Here is a 15,995-nt window from a genome sequence, read left to right as displayed (position 1 = left end):
GCGGGATTAAACTATGGTGGCTACGTTTGTTATTCCCAGTTCCACCATTGAAGCTACCGTACTTTGCTTGACCAGTCCAGCTGGGTATACTGGTGAGCCCCGCGTATATCGCAAGAAATGCGCAGAACTGCGCATAACGGCAAGAGAAGATTTATAACGGCCCACAACTCTTCAGCGGCAAAGCCCGAGCTGGGGCAAGCTTGGATCCCGACCGATTAAGTTTAATGCTTCTGTGGAACCGAGAAGCCGGGATTTGGTGCGCCCTTCGCGCCCAACATGAGCTAGGCTTGAACTTTTCGCGCCGCATTAGTAATCTTCAATTGCTTCCGAACTTACAAATCATGTATACAGTTCGAGGGGATGTGGAAAGTTCGAGTATGAGCTTGTCAAGGTTATAAGATGGGCGTCATGTAGCAGAGCAAACTGGGGAGACCATCACATTGCATCATCTATACAATAGAATCTCATATCCTGTTCCAACGAGTGAAATCATGACTCAGTGGCCCGATATCACTGTCAAGCCTGCCGAAGGAGTGTCCTTCTACACCCCAGCGCAATTCCCTCCGGCCGGCACAGCACGCAACCCTCAAACGAGCGGACGGCCTATCCCTAACCTCTTCCAGCCTTTGACGATCAGGGGCCAGACTTTCCAGAATCGCCTGGGCGTGAGTACTTTCAGCCATCCAAGTGTAATCCTTGATACTAACAGCTCCGACAGCTGGCCCCAATGTGCCAATATAGTGCCGATGATGGACATATGACCCCATGGCATATCGCCCACTATGGTGGTATCGCCCAGCGCGGCCCCGGCATGATGATCATTGAAGCCACTGGCGTTGCGCCTGAGGGGCGCATCACTCCTGGCTGCGTTGGTCTCTGGAAGGACTCCCAAATTGAACCCATCAGACAAGTCATCGAGTTCGCCCACAGTCAAGGACAGAAGATCGGAGTTCAGCTGGGCCATGCTGGACGCAAGGCTTCGACTCTTCCTCCTTGGTTGGGTGGTGGTGTCGCGACCAACGCAGTGGGCGGCTGGGTGGACAATGTCAAGGCTCCCAGCGCCATCTCCTTTTCCAACGATGGCATTACGCCGAAGGCTATGACGAGGGAGGAGATCGACCAGCTGAAGGAGGCGTGGGTGGCCGCAACAAAGCGCGCCTTGGCTGCTGGTGCTGATTTTATCGAGATCCACGCTGCCCACGGTTATCTTCTTTCTTCCTTCTTGAGCCCGTCTTCGAACCAACGTACTGATGAGTACGGCGGGAGCTTTGAGAACCGCATTCGATTAGTGCTCGAAATCGCTCAACTTAGCCGCGAGACAGTGGGCCCCCACATCCCTGTGTTCCTCCGTGTTTCCGCTACCGACTGGGTTCCCACCGACGAGCCAGGCTGGAAGGGCGTGGACACAGTGAAATTGGCGGGAGCACTCGCTGCACAAGGCATGGTGGATTTGATCGACATCAGCAGTGGTGGCATCGCCTCTGGGCAAAAGATCAAATCGGGTCCTGCGTTCCAGGTTCCATTTGCAGCTGATGTGAAGAAGGCTGTGGGCGACAAGTTGCTCGTCGCTGCTGTGGGCATGATCAACAATGGCAACCTGGCCGAGCAGATCCTGACAGAAAGCAACTTGGATGTTATATTGGTTGGGCGTGCTTTCCAGCGGGATACAGGACTTGCGTGGCACTTTGCGAAGGATCTGGATGTTGAGATTGCTATGGCGGCGCAGATCCGTTGGGGGTTCACCAGTTTCCGAAATGCTTCGGAGTACATCCAGCCTAACTCGATGAAGGCTTCCATTTTTGAATAGACAGTTGCGATCGTTATATTTTCGGATAAATTGATAGACTATAGACAAGAGGCCTTCATTTTCCTCGATACATATTAGCACTTTTACATATACTGGCTTCAACTCGGTTTACAGGATTGCTAGCATCAAATGACAGGATCAAGATTATGCTCGTTTACACTCCAGGCTGCAGTTACCTGGAATGAAGCTACCAGTAGTATCACATGTATAAAATAATAAAGTACTGCGCTTCAACATGCATAAGTTGCTGTCAAAGCGTCACTAAACAGACCAAAACCGATCATATGTCATGGCTAATCCTTAGAGTAGTCACAGAGACATGTCCCAAAAACCATGTATCCTGATAATCAACATTGGTTTCCACTGTTGCTGCACCGGATTTGCCATCATCACACGTTTACATGCGATCAGGACGGTGGCAAGGCGGCAACATCATGAAGCCAGTTCTCTTCGACAAGGCACACTTCCAGGGCCGTTGCTGTATGAAACATCAATTAGTAAGTAAGCAATAGAGAAACCTCACGATCATCCAGTAATCGTAGTACGGAGTAACATTCAAAAAGCCTCCGATGAGCAAAGCCCAGAACTCTCCGAAGATCCCGAGATGTGGAGCGATCCACCGTAGGGCGCAGTTCTGCGGAAAATGGGCGGGCTGTCCGTGGGTCGAAGGCTGACTCTGAAAACAGTCCCATGCAAGATGAATGAATGACATGAGATCAAGAAGCTTCTGCAGCGAGACTAGTTCGTAATTACTATTCGACACCAACTTTGTTCATCCAATTCCCGTATATTTTGCTCTACCATTAATAATTGCAGCCTTCGTGTCTAGACGTGAATATAAATATCTTGCTAATGCGCTGAAACGAGTAGAGTGTATCGGCGTCGAAACTGCACACTGTCACACCATCCACTAAGACATCACACTTGGAAAAATGACATCGTAAGGAACACTCAGCCGAACAAGAGGGAGACAAAATATTGACTCAGCTACCATCAAGTGCGGCAGAGCAATACCGCACTCTCGTGCAAACCAAGGGGAAGGTTGCTCCCGCAACGCTCAGCAATCTCTTTGACCAACTGCCTCCTCTAAAGCCCGAACAACTCTTGGGCAGCTGGAACGGCGGGTTTTTCGACACGGGACACTCTGTTGGTCCAACGCTTCAACGCATCGGCTGGATCGGCAAGGACTTTAACACCTTGGATGATGTCGACCCCGTTATTGTCCTTCGCGAAGGAAGGAGAGCTAGCTGGGGGCAGTGGGGGCACGCAACGGTATGCAAGGACATTATGCCTGTCATCGCATGGAAGTCCAAATTCAGCTAATGTTGCGTATTAGGTCCGGGAAATGGTGTTTCGGGGTGTGCTGTCAACTGTAATGATCTATGACGACAGACCAATTTTTGACCATTTCCGGTATGTGGATGACAACTTGGTGGCGGGGGTGATGGAGGGAAAGGCTGTTGAGGGAGGGGACTTTTACTTTTACTTGACGCGATAGATTATAAATCGAGGTTAAGGTTCAGATCCCGTTCAGATATGACGTTTGCGTACACGTACCTCTTACATGGAGTATCTCGTAACCTTTAAGTGGCGTGACATCGGCTCTCAAGAAATTAAATCGGACTTTGCAGTCTCCAAGAGGATTTCTTGATTGACAGGCCCAGAGGCCTTTTGACACGACCATCTATAGTTACAACATTGAGAACATGTCATCGTCAGGACACGGCCAGCATGTTCTTTTAACCGGGGCAAACGGTTTTGTCGCATCGCATATCCTCTCTATCTTGCTGGATGTAGGTGACTACTCTCTAACGAGACGTGCAGGATCTGACAGGCTCAGCGTGGCTACACGGTGACCGCGACAGTGCGATCTCAAGCAAAAGCGGACGAAGTGGTTAAGGCTCACCCTGATTGGAAAGGGAAGATTGAATTTGCGATCGTGTCGGATTTCACCTCCCAAAAACCGTTTAACACCTTGTTCGAAGAGAACAAAATTGCCTTCGATTATGTCATTCATACGGCATCCCCATTGAAGTTTGACATTAAGGATATCCAGAAAGAAATGATTGAACCGGCTGTCAAGGGGTAAGCCAATAGTGTCTTCGCAACCGTGTTATAACCACTAAAATACACCTCCAGCACGACTCAAATTCTGGAAAGCGCTCACCAACACGGTGGAAGCGCGCTCAAACGCTTCATCCTTTTAGGCAGCGCGGTCTCAGTCCTGGATTCCTTCGAAGACATGAGTCGAGAAGGACGCCCATACACCGAGAAAAGTTGGAATCCAGTTCGTCGTTCAAGAACCTGAAACCGGCAAGACACACGCTAATGGAAGTCTAGGTAACTGCGCAACAGGCAATCGAGCGTAATGACACAGTGCTGGGCTATAACGTTTCTAAGACCCAAGCCGAGCGCAAAGCCTGGGAATTTATGCAGGCAAATAATCCCAACTTTGACCTCACAGTTATTAATCCCGATATTATCACTGGACCCATGATCCATCCAATCACCGGGAAGGGGTCGATCAATGAAACTAATCATTTTGCCATTGCGAGCTTCATCGACGGGACTAATTCCAAGGTTGAGGACGTACGGTTTCCATTCTATCACTTTGTCGACGTGCGCGACGTGGCAAGGAGCCATGTGGATGCACTTTCTAATCCCGCTGCCGGAGGGCAGCGTATCCTGCTGATCTCGGGGCTTATTACACCGCAGCTAGTAGTCAATATCATCCGAAAGCATTTTTCAGAACTACGCGAAAAGGTTCCGGTCGGTATACCGGATAGGGTACTGCCTGAGGGGGTGCATCCTACCGGGTGGGATATGCGAGTTAGCTTAGACGTGCTCTCCAAGGGAAAGGGCAGTCAGTGGCAGTATATTGGCTTGGAGGAGAGTGTGAAGGATGCAGTGCAGTCTATGCTTCAGCACAACGTGTTGCCTGTATAATGTAACGCAATTTTGTACTTACATGTCAATTTGACAGAGACATTAGTGAATTGTAGACTTCTCAGTAGACACATTGGACTCAAAATCCCCTACACGGGCTTCTTATATCCACATTTCAGCCATCATTGGTGTGTATTCACATCTGAGCATCCGAAAAACATGGCTCCCAAGTTACTCAGAGCGCAAAGCAGCACTCCTCCTCAACACCTTATCCATCAACTCCTCATTAATTGCAGTAGACACACCAACCTCCTTCCCTCGTCGAACCCAGTACCCATTGATGAAGTGAATCTCCGTCTCACGCCTATTCCGCAAATCAACAACCATCGAGCAAGTGGTCTCTCTCGTCCGCTCCAAGATACCATTCACCGTTTCTTCTAGCCTGTCAACCGCAAATCGTTGCTCTACTCCATCCACACCTCTTAACTCTGGCAAGCGCAGCACAATACTTGATATCTCTGTGAGGATCGCCCGACGTAGTTTGGGAAATTCGAAAAGAATGCTGTTCTTCGAGTCGTGGAGCGCACAGGCTGGGTTACAAAATGCGTTCACAGCTAACTTTTCCAGCTGGATCTGGAACACATCCGAAAAAGAATACGATTTGGCGGATAGTCTGGGGGAGACTGGCATGTTGTGCAGCATGTATTCGGATCCGCCTCTGTTTTGTAGCTGGTTACCGGTCTCTCGGGTGTTTGGGGAGGACTGTGAATGCGGGCGAGGAACCAATCCCAAAGATATTGCGGATGCGCCAGTGTGTATCGCATTAAAGGGAGACGCAAGCGTTACTCCGTGCGAAATGACTCCGGCAAGGTAGTTTGGTCTGGTTGCGGGGTCTGGGAACAGGTGTTCGTTGACCTCGTCGATCATACCACATCCATTTTGTAGGAAGAGAACAGTCGAGGCTCGAGAGAGTCGGGATCTGAGGGCACGGAGGGCAGATACCGTTTGCGTTGCTTTAACTGTTACAACTAGATTGTCGATCTGGTGGTCTGCTGGAGAGTCGGCCGGGGTATGCCAGGCGCCTTGTTTGTAGATCTCGAGGTTGTAGTCGCTGTGGTGCATCGTGTCACCGGTCACTGGTTTTAGAGTTATCTGGCGATTATTCCGTATGTATTCTTGGTAGAGTGATTCTCGATGGAGGAGTAAGGTGACAGCTGGAGGGTTCGGGATGTCTTTTAGGCCGTGAGCCGTGAATGTGCCAATGCTGCCGAGACCGAGGACGTGGATCGTCGGACGAGTGGTATGGGATTGCAGTGGCATGCTTGTAGAGTAGCACCGTGCAAACTGTTTGTATATTGGTTTTTGCATTGTTATCGAGCTCTGTCTGTGTTGAACACCTTGCTGTGATTGAGAATCATCGGTTTTATCGAAGTGTCGCTTCATGTACGCCTTACGCCCTACGCCCTGTGGCAAGATGAAGTTTCTTCCAGCTTTTCCAGTCTAATCCTCACCTTCATCACACCCACACCTAGCTATTATCCGAACATTGAATGATTACTTTACATACAATGTATGAGAACATGGCTAACCAGCAAAGTTTACAGTTTACACGATTTTGTTCCAACGCTCCCACCCCCAAACCCGCCGAACGTGTCCCCGCTAGCCTTTGGCTCTCCCCTTCACCACACATTCGAGACATCCTGAAGACAATCCTTCGGCTTACACAAATTTCCGGTCTCACCAACTCTCATAGCGCCATACTATCTCACCATAGGTCCATCTCTTCGTTCAAAGGATAGCCGAAACGCTCTCTAACCCGCTCATCCGGTACCTACATCCCATATTTTGACCACAGTGACGATCGCTCCCGGAGATACAGATCGGCTGTTGCATCTCCGGTTGGCAGCAGCATCAGCAGCCCTGAGATTAGGAAGCACAGACTGCTCAGGGTATACTACGCTGGGGGTATAAGTACATCACCCGAGAGTGAAGGAAAGAAAGGGAGACATGGGACCCTAAGTACACGTTGTATTCATTCGGTTCATGAGGCAAAGTTTTCGCCAGAATCATGAACACCCTTCTCTTTATCGAAATGCAGATCCTTAAAAGTAGCCAGCCACTCCGGATTATCTGCAATCGTCTGGTTCCATGAATCATCTGAGTCATACAGTACTCGTCTGGATTCCTGCTGGAACATCTCGTCACTCGGAATCACGCCCTTTTTCATCTGTTCCTGTGCAAACCGGCTGAGATGCAGCGTTAGCACTTGGGTGAACGAGCTGAGCCGCTCGGGGGCAACACCCGGTGCAAGAGCCCGCAAGGGCAAGGCTACACTTGGAGCCGAAGGGGCTGTAATAGTGCTGGCCTCTTTCTGGTCTTTCGCGTCCCAATTAGCTCGGGAGTAAATCTGCGCCAAATGATCTTCCACATCGCAATTTGTCGCTGAAAATGGAATCATGCTCTGAGATTCTGAGCCGATGAGGTAAGGGGGCAATGCATTGGCTACTAGGGCGGCGAAATCAGGCGGGAAGTCATGGTCGCCGCGCCACTCTGCCATTGTCGAGCCTGTCCGAAAGTGTTCGGCTAGATGGTCCACACGCTCTTTCCAGGTCATCAGCGCTTGACTGCAGAAGCCGCACCGCGAGGTGATGGCGGACTGTCCGATCCTCCAACTGTCGAGTTGTGGCGGGGAGTCGACATTGTGTACGAGCCGTAGATGCTGCACTAAGTGATCTTTACGGCGGAAGGAACGTCGACTGCTGGACTCGTCCTCGCAAGCTGTGGCGGCGTGTTCCTCCAGATGGTCGGAGTCGGGGTTAGTAAGCCCACAGAAGGCACATCTAGTCATAGAAGGTTCATTAGAGGACATAATGGTAGTGCCATAAGGCGCGCAGTGCCATGCTTCCAAGGTGACGTGGAGCGATTTCTCATGTCGTGCCCAGTCATACTTGCTTTTGAACCGGTCGCAGCAGAATGTGCAGCAGTATCGACGCTGAGCAGTGGTCGAAGTAATCTTCGTCTTTCGTCTCGTAGTCTTGCCCGCCCTGATGTTGCCGTGACGCCCCTGTACCGCCAATGGATTCTGGGCCGATGAGCTTGAACGCCCGGATTTCTGGGTGCTTCGCGAGGATGCACTAGACTCCCCGCTAGTAATTGAAGCAGCTCTCCGATACCCATGGAACGCACTGTAGTCGTCGCCGGGGTTTTGCAAGTTGGTTTGGACCCCTTGGCTTGGGTTGTCTCTGAGAGCATCGATGATATCGGGGATTAGGCAACCTTCTTCCTCAGGGGGCGAATTCCGCCAGCGCTCCATAGGACTGAAGCTGCTTGCTTTTGGTATCATCACAGAGTATGCTTGTGTCCCCGAATGCCTCGTTAAGTACCGACTTCTACGCCGTGGAAGTTGGCCCCGCGGGGCAGTAGTGTTGTTGGTGGTCGCATCCTCAAATAGCTCGCTTGGCACAGCCCGTTGCTGGGCGTTGGGCAGGACCGCTGGTACTTGCTGGAGATTCAGATCATAAGGCTGCGGATTGGAAAGATTAAAATGCCTGGAGTCCAAATCATGCCCGTCGAGCGTCGAGTGGCACAGCAGAGATGGATCGATGAACTCTTCGCCACATTCCATGCTGGCAGCTGCAGCTATTCTAAGCAAAGTTTCTCTTCAGAGTTTCGGATAATAAGGGTCTGCGGGCTAACCATTATCGCATTCTCCTACCCAATAGACATCATGGAAAGGAAGCAAGAGTAACTTCATTCCTCTTCATCCTATTTTGAGTTGGGTGCCGGTGCTTGAGACATTATGTAATCTATTCTGCCTCAGGCCAACAGGGTGGCGGTCGGCCTCTCAGCAAATCCCGATGAAACTATCCAGTTCATGGTTGAGGCCCTGTGGCTACAATTTGAGCCTTGAATGGTCACTGCCGACGTGACAGAGATTGGGTAGCACTCCGCAAATCGATTCAAAATACACCATCTATTGAATTAAGGGGGAATTGTCCTCTACATTGTCCTAGTAGACAGTAGCGGCGGCAATGTATCCTGGCCATTGAACCGTGATTGATTCCTCATCGACATGTGATGATACATGAATGAATGCCTTACGAATCAAATATTGGAGCTTCAATACACTCCATAAGACCCATTGACATTGTTGTTCTCGCTGAAGACCAAGCAGACTGGGTATCAACGCGGCACCTGCAGACAGACTCAGCGTGCATCTGTCGGCTAAATTCTCCTGGGAGCCAACCAGCCTTGGGACAATAATGATAAGCACAGCCCATCAAACTTGAAATGCATGTGTAGTATTCAGCTTCTCCTTGTCGCCCAACATTCCATTTCCTCCTGCACCTCTGACCCCATACTGTGAGCTAATACATGTAAGCCAGTGTAACCGAAAGACGGTCACAAGTCACGGGTGGGTGAAGTTCAACGGGCTTTGAAATCTCACCATGCCAGTTTATGATATCTTGTTCATACTGAAAGACTGTAATATCTATCCGTATAATATCTCTGATTTTTTGAAACAAAAAATGTGAGTATCAAACGCACTTCATTTCTAGACGCAAGTGACGACAAGACAACAACACTATTTGTTTCAGCAAGATACCTAGCAATGAAGCACAGGCCCCCCACATCTAGCAATTACGACAAAAAGCTCAATATTTCGTAGATCCCCTTCGAATGTCCAACCTGACTCTCTAGCTCTTTGACCATATGATCCGCCTCTTCCAACAAGGAAGCGAGCCGTTCCCGACAATATTCGAAACTCCCTGTCGAGTCGATATACTCCACAGCATACTTCTTCACCGAATCGTCTTCGCTCCGTTGCCGCAATATATTCAGCAGATGATGATTATTCGGGTTACTGTGGATACTGTGGATGATCAGGAAGGAAAATTTGCCCTCCGTCAAATCCTCACAGAATCCCTTGTTCTTCGTGTATAGTCCGCTCTGCAAATTTTGGTAATCATCTCGAATCTGAAAGATCACCCCCAACAAATCTGCTAGCTCGATGACATAGCTGCATAGAGTCAGTCTGCTGTGTGACAAGGAGCTTTACAGTATTGTGACAGATATGTAACACTTGCCTTTTTGTTTCAGTTTCCAACTGCATAAGCTTGATAGCCAGTCGGAAAAGGCCACCCGTCTTATTTGCGATCATCTCGATATAGTCCTCCTCTGTGGGACAGGTCAGAGAATCCCGCCAGTACAAGTCCATACCTTGACCGCGGTGCAGACGGAGCAGTTCTTCGGTGTATATTTCGTACGCTTCGGGATGATTCAGTTCGCGGAGCCGCTCCTGCGCCAAAAAGTACGCATAATTAGCAGAGTTGATGGTCTGGGCAATGCCGAAGATGCTGTGGGCCACTGGGAGGCCGCGTCGAAGTTTGGAATTGTCCTGAATGTCATCGATTCTTCAAAAGATCAGCTAGTTTCCGAGACATTAAGAACTTCGATCATGTGGGAAATGAAAAGGAATATACAGTAGGGAAGCTGTGTGGAGCAATCCAACAATCTCTGTAATGATATTCAATTTCTCTTCTGGGATGCGCAGCCACTCGTTGAATGCGTGGATGAATTTGCGACGAATATCCTTCCCAGGTGATTTAAGAAGGTAGTCAAGTGGTCCTCGAACAATCTGTTATCTCACATCAGACGAAGACTGACCATGGACAGGAAGCTTCAGACCTTTTCCTTGTCCAGAAAGCTTGTTTCAGACTGTGAAGTACTCGCAGCTTCTATATTGGTGGGTGATGATGGTATCGATGCAGAGAAGACACCCGAGGAAACAAAAGGAAAGTAGGGGGTATTCATCTTCCAGGCGTCAGGTGTCTCTGGGCTGAACATTGGAAATCCGAGCATTTTTTCGTCTCTTGTAGGTCAAGAGCACTGTACGGATCGAGGTTGATGGAAAAGAAGGCTACTAAGAAGGAACTAAACGTGTGCTTTCGAGGGAGAAGCATTGATATCTCTCAGGTATATAAGAGTACGCCTTCTATTAGTCTCACCTTATAGAACTGTTTTGGCTTCTGCTACATGTTTTGCTGTCACTTGGCGTAGCTTTACTGGGCACTTGTCATCAGCAAATTAGTGACGTCGACAAGCTCTTGGAAGCACGTCTAGTCAGCAAGCAATCTCAGAGAACATTCATCAAATAGCCTTGCTACTGGTACTGGTGAGTTGCTCCGTGTCCGCGTGTTAACCTTGTGTTTGCCAAAGACTCTTCTACATCCGGGATGCTATGCGTTGGTTTCAAACAAGACCAGGTCGCTTAGGTCGCCCGAGTCATAGAGATTGGCTCGATAAAGTTTCTCCGTTCAGCTTCCTAGCCAATTCTCCTTATAACTCGAGAATGGTCATTGTGGCCAGCTTATCGGCAAAATAGCAGAATACCTATCGTGAAAGCGCTGCTAATGCAAGATGCGGCGTAGTTATACGGTACCATCTTACACTGTCGTACAGACCTTATCCCTGTGCCTCAGTGCAAAGCTTATCGCAGTCAGTAATGAGAATCCTATAGGATAGAGAGATTAAATTCTCTTAAATAAGGAGTATTGCAACAGTTTCCATCACTAAGCAAAGTATTCGCCTATCTACATTCCCGCTTACGGCTTCACACTCTTGACATCCATTTTTTCCTTCCGACCCCAAACTTCCAGCCAATCCTGTACGGAGGCACTTGATTTCTTCAAATCCCACAAGCAGGCGCTACGCACATCTTCTCTTTGAATTACTCGTAGAGCATTACGGATATTATGGGGTGAGCCGTATTCCAAGGCGCGCGCTATCAGATGACCCTCGGGAGCATCCAATGCCACCACTATGGGGAAGGAAAGCTCGCCGTTGCGCAGGTCTTCTGCCAGTGCACCTTTGGCTTTCGCATAATCGGTCGAATAAACGTTCTTGCAGTCATTCTGCAGCTGTGAGCACCACCTGTGTAGACGTCAATCAGCCATAATCCCCAATGCTCGGATGTCTTTGCACATACGCCACCGTAGTCATGGTAGCATCCATGGACTTATTCTCTAGTACCAGCTGACCGAGCAAACGAAACAATGCGCCCGTTTTCAGCGACGCCATTTGCCGATATGCTGCATCCCGTTCCTTTGGACCCACTGGAAAGCTGGCAAGACCATCCCTTCGCCATACAAGGGACATATCTTGGCCTTCCAGGATCTCCTCCAGGCACTGCATCAGAAAGGGCGCAAGACGAGGAAATTCGTGGACGGTCCGGTTTAAAAGTTGTGTCACGCGATAGTAGGCACGGTTCGCAGTCTCTGAAGGGCCGTATATCTTGTGCGCGGCGGGATGTCCCTTGCGAAAGTTACTCCCGTCCGAGATCTTATGGGGTTATTAGCTCTCTACTCCATATGTTCAGTGGGGTGCTGCACTTACATCATCAACCAGTATTAAACAGAGATGGATGCCGTCCATAATCTCAAGGACCAGCTGGTACTTCGGCGGGTCCTCCAACTTGAGGCTGGGCGCCAGCTTGTCGACAAATGGGGCCCAGTGGTGTTTACCGTAGATTTGGCGGATGTAGCTGTAGGGGCACTCCAGTGAAGTGATCCGAGATGGTTGCTTCTTGCCAACAAGCCAAGCCCGCTTTGTTGTCGGAAGTGGGTTCAATATGCGATCCCATACCAGCGCCGTTATCGGGACGGCCAGTAAGGCGAGAAAAGCCAGCGAAGTTTGCGGAAGATGATGCTGGAGGGGCTCCATGATGATAGCCGTGTTAAGAAATGAGAAAGGCTCCATATAAGTCATTCGACTAGATGATGAAGACCTGGATCTTGTAACCGGAATAGCTGCAGGACGTACAGGGCAGATATATGAATGATGTTATCTCTCGAGCGTACCTTGGCTGTTAGCTCGCTAAGAATTCAAGGAATTCTTCGTCGCATAATATATGCTTTAACAAACAAATCTGCAACTCCGTACAGGCTTAAGTATGCGAAAGGCGTCCAATTGGCTGGTCACTTCAACTTATCATGAAAGTTGCTGCGCTTTGGCGGCTGCATTACATGTCCTGAGTCAGTCAGTGAAGATATAACTTTTGACTACTGCCCCACCTTAATATGCGCCCCCAACAATTTGGCCCATAGCTATTAATGCTGCATACGCATTTACTGACCTGGGTAAATATATTTGGCGCTACAATCTGAAAATGGGTAGATGAACGCGCAATCTAAATCCACAAAAAGCCAATTCGCTATCAAGAATCGAATAAAGAACCATTACTATCATCGTTGAATCATCGCATCTGTCTTGTGGAATATTTGCACTCCCTATGTAGTGTTCAGGGAATTTCTGGTACGAACACATGGATTTTCCGAGGGACTACGCAGAATATGCCGCAGATTCCAAACTAATGTCCTGGCTTGACATTGGCGCCAGTGAAATCTCATTGACTTTTGTGGCAAACTGCAGGTGACAGGATAGTCCTATAATTGAGGCTTCGATGCAGGTCTCGTCATACGGCGCTGGCAAACTCCATATCATAAATTGCAGCAAACATGTTAGCCGTCCGTACCCATGGCCAGCAGTATGTCGCCAGATTTCCAATCCGTCGGCGCACATATCCAAGGACCTTTTAATTAAATTATAGTAATGGCAAGGAATGCTCAGTATCAATTACTTTAATGTACAGCATTACGAGAGTACCTGCCGCATGTAAGATGATATTTTTCTACAACAGATAAGTTGGGCCCTATGAGTATCCCACTATAACCTTCTTAGCCGTTCTGGTGCAACACAGGCGCTGCTATTAGGTACTACAGAGTTGGCACAGTGAGGGCTTGCTAAATCGAGTCAATCGGCCCCGGGGGCAAGAAACTCCGACACTCCATCCTTGCTACCAGTTTGTATGGGGATAGTGCCACAGCCATTCCGATCAACATTGGTAAGAGGAACCCAACTGGCTATGCTGATCTGGTTTGCTTTGATTCTGACTAATCCACACAAATATGGTATATTGGGCTTGTTAGTTGCTTGTATGTACGTATAAAAAGTCTTATCTGCAAAGAAAATTAAGGATGATCACAGTAGTTGTGTCCTGGCCCATGTGGCTGCCCGTTGATCAATACTTGCGGGCTCAAGTTTACTAGGGAATAATTAATGGCCATACCCATTAGGCCATGCTCCCACCGCAAAAGTCAAATAAGCCTGGAGGACCTTCAATTGAACATAGCACAATAGTATACATTGTAATCAGACGACATACAACATTCAAAGTTATACTATAACCCCACACGTAACTAGACAAGAACAGCCGTCAGAATTGCTACCGCCATTCCGACCACCTGCAGCATCGACCACTGGGAACCTGCAGAAGCAGACCCAGTGTACAATGCATTAACGGCACTTGCGCTTCTTGTGCTAGTAACCATAGCCGTGCTCATGCCAGCTTGGTGACTGCTCTGGGGCCAGACATGTGCTGAAGAGACAGGAGTACTGTGGTTCCAACCCAATCCTGAGCCCAAGTACGAGGTGTACGAATACGGGGAGGGAGGCACAGTGGGCTGAGCAAGATTGGAGGTCTGGGCCATTGTGATGGTACTGCCATACTCGGTGCAGGTTCCGTCATTGGAGCATGATTCGACGATAATCGTGGTGGTGTAGGTTGTGTCTGCGGCTGCACCTGAGCCCGCACCGGACACTGCGCTGGAGTCTGCAGCAGAGCCGGCATCCGATCCTTCACTTGACTCCGCACTTGAGCCTGCACTTGAGCCTGTACCCTGAGTGCTAGTCTCACTTGCAGATGTGGGCTGCGATCCAGATGAAACAACCTTGGGGGAGCTACCCGCTGAGTTGGCAGTCTGGAGGAGCGTGGCAGCGGTCGTAGGAGCAGCCATAGCATCAACACCTTCGGTTGGGACGGATACATATTCTGGATATACTGTGTAAACGGTCGTTCCTACAACGAGGGTCTCAGTCGTGACATAAGAGTCAGACGATGAACTGCGACAGTCATCCCCAGTGCAGCTGGCAACTGTGGCAATGCGGGTGCTCAGGATGGTGGAGGTGGTGAGTGATGGTCCCTCTTCCGATGCTCTTGTGACAGATGGAAGAGGAGTCTTTGCTTTGGTATTAGTGACCTTCGGGACTGGGTACACAGTCGTCGCGACAACCAGTGTCTCAGTGCTTGCATAAGTCGTCTTTGATCTCAGGGGGCAGTTGGTCACGGAAGAGGGACATGCAGTAACAGTGATTACACGGGTGCTCAAGATCGTAGAAGTAGTAATGTCATATCCACCCATGCTGCTCCAGTTGTCAACGACAGCCACGGTAGCCGAAGGATGAGATGCAGTCTGGGTAGTGATTATAGCGCCGCTGCTACCAGTGATGTCGGCTACGGGGCAAACAGTGGTTGAGACTACCAAGGTCTCGGTGGTCACATAGGTCGTTTTCGACCTGAGCGGGCAGTTTGTTACCGAGGAAGGACACGCAGTTATGGTAGCAGTGCGAGTGCTGAAAACCGTGGAAGTTGTAAGCTCCGCGCCACCGCTGCCATGACCATTGTTGACAGCAGTGTCGGTTGCTGTCGGCGAGGCAGAATCCGTCCGAGTCGCACGAGCAGCCTCGGTAACTGGGCATACTGTGGTGACAAGGGTTGTTCTCGAGCGTGGAGGACAATCTGGGACTGCAGATGGGCATGCAGTAATTGTGGCTGTACGAGTAGAGAGGACCGCTGACGTAGTTAACTGCAGTGTGGAAGACTCGGCGAATGTTGCAGCTGACGAGGATGTGAAAATGTTCGACTGAGGAAATGCGGCTCCAACAGGGGTTAGCGCGGGAACTGCGCTGGATGTGATTCCAGATAGTCTGGGGACAGGGAGTGAAGAGCTCGGAATTGCTCTGGACGAAGCCGAACACTGGCTTCGCTGAGGTAAAGGCCGGGATACATAGCTCCAATGCGGGCGGGGAGCTGCTGAACGACTGGGTACCGGTCTTGAACTGGGAGTTGGCGATTCCCTTACAGGCGAGGTAGTGGGTGAGGGGACTGCACTCGACGAGGGTACCACGATGATTGATGGAGTAGGAGTTGCTGCCTTCGAAGAAGGAACAGACGACGAATAACTGGGTGTGCATGGCCTGCGACTGGGCAAGGACCTTGAGCTATAGGACCAGTGATGATGCGTATGTGCGATAGCAGAGGAAGTAGTGGTAGAAGTCGCAGCTGCTGGCTCAACAACGACTGTCATGGCGATGCTGGTTTGCATCAATAACGAGGCGAGGATCCATCCTCGCATCAGCAGGTGACCCATTCTGACAGCGATCGACTCAGCTCAACCGTATCGAA

General features: G+C 49.7%; 8 protein-coding genes across 8 annotated transcripts; 3 read left to right on the top strand and 5 right to left on the bottom strand.

The window, feature by feature from the left end:
- Positions 1–491: 491 nt before the first annotated feature.
- On the top strand, positions 492–1,807 carry An03g00910 (uncharacterized protein; the record flags this gene model as incomplete). Its single annotated transcript, XM_001389956.1, has 2 exons — positions 492–665; positions 719–1,807. 2 exons carry the CDS (start codon positions 492–494, stop codon positions 1,805–1,807), a joined length of 1,263 nt encoding a protein of 420 aa, XP_001389993.1.
- A 932-nt stretch (positions 1,808–2,739) lies between these two features.
- An03g00900 (uncharacterized protein) lies at positions 2,740–3,305 on the top strand (the record flags this gene model as incomplete). Its single annotated transcript, XM_001389955.1, has 3 exons — positions 2,740–2,747; positions 2,806–3,079; positions 3,144–3,305. The coding sequence occupies 3 exons, from the start codon at positions 2,740–2,742 to the stop codon at positions 3,303–3,305; spliced, it is 444 nt and encodes a 147-aa protein (XP_001389992.1).
- A 208-nt stretch (positions 3,306–3,513) lies between these two features.
- An03g00890 (uncharacterized protein) lies at positions 3,514–4,753 on the top strand (the record flags this gene model as incomplete). Its single annotated transcript, XM_059746878.1, has 4 exons — positions 3,514–3,600; positions 3,642–3,892; positions 3,947–4,094; positions 4,148–4,753. 4 exons carry the CDS (start codon positions 3,514–3,516, stop codon positions 4,751–4,753), a joined length of 1,092 nt encoding a protein of 363 aa, XP_059600188.1.
- A 377-nt stretch (positions 4,754–5,130) lies between these two features.
- An03g00880 (uncharacterized protein) lies at positions 5,131–6,013 on the bottom strand (the record flags this gene model as incomplete). Its single annotated transcript, XM_059746877.1, has 2 exons — positions 5,131–5,135; positions 5,173–6,013. 2 exons carry the CDS (start codon positions 6,011–6,013, stop codon positions 5,131–5,133), a joined length of 846 nt encoding a protein of 281 aa, XP_059600187.1.
- A 500-nt stretch (positions 6,014–6,513) lies between these two features.
- An03g00870 (uncharacterized protein) lies at positions 6,514–8,973 on the bottom strand (the record flags this gene model as incomplete). The annotated part of the gene is made up of 4 exons (XM_059746876.1): positions 6,514–6,633; positions 6,768–8,337; positions 8,520–8,579; positions 8,795–8,973. 4 exons carry the CDS (start codon positions 8,971–8,973, stop codon positions 6,514–6,516), a joined length of 1,929 nt encoding a protein of 642 aa, XP_059600186.1.
- A 361-nt stretch (positions 8,974–9,334) lies between these two features.
- An03g00860 (uncharacterized protein) lies at positions 9,335–10,555 on the bottom strand (the record flags this gene model as incomplete). Its single annotated transcript, XM_059746875.1, has 4 exons — positions 9,335–9,713; positions 9,775–10,107; positions 10,177–10,331; positions 10,382–10,555. The coding sequence occupies 4 exons, from the start codon at positions 10,553–10,555 to the stop codon at positions 9,335–9,337; spliced, it is 1,041 nt and encodes a 346-aa protein (XP_059600185.1).
- Positions 10,556–11,298: 743 nt separating this feature from the next.
- An03g00850 (uncharacterized protein) lies at positions 11,299–12,415 on the bottom strand (the record flags this gene model as incomplete). Its single annotated transcript, XM_001389950.1, has 3 exons — positions 11,299–11,626; positions 11,682–12,034; positions 12,089–12,415. 3 exons carry the CDS (start codon positions 12,413–12,415, stop codon positions 11,299–11,301), a joined length of 1,008 nt encoding a protein of 335 aa, XP_001389987.1.
- A 1,535-nt stretch (positions 12,416–13,950) lies between these two features.
- An03g00840 (uncharacterized protein) lies at positions 13,951–15,960 on the bottom strand (the record flags this gene model as incomplete). The annotated part of the gene is made up of 1 exon (XM_059746874.1): positions 13,951–15,960. One exon carries the CDS (start codon positions 15,958–15,960, stop codon positions 13,951–13,953), a length of 2,010 nt encoding a protein of 669 aa, XP_059600184.1.
- Positions 15,961–15,995: the final 35 nt, after the last annotated feature.

This window comes from Aspergillus niger (assembly GCF_000002855.4).
Source record: "Aspergillus niger supercontig An03".
In the NCBI taxonomy this organism is placed as follows: Eukaryota; Fungi; Ascomycota; class Eurotiomycetes; order Eurotiales; family Aspergillaceae; genus Aspergillus; species Aspergillus niger.
The sequence above is the reverse complement of the archived record's forward strand: the minus strand, read 5'-3'. Positions and strand labels throughout refer to the sequence as shown.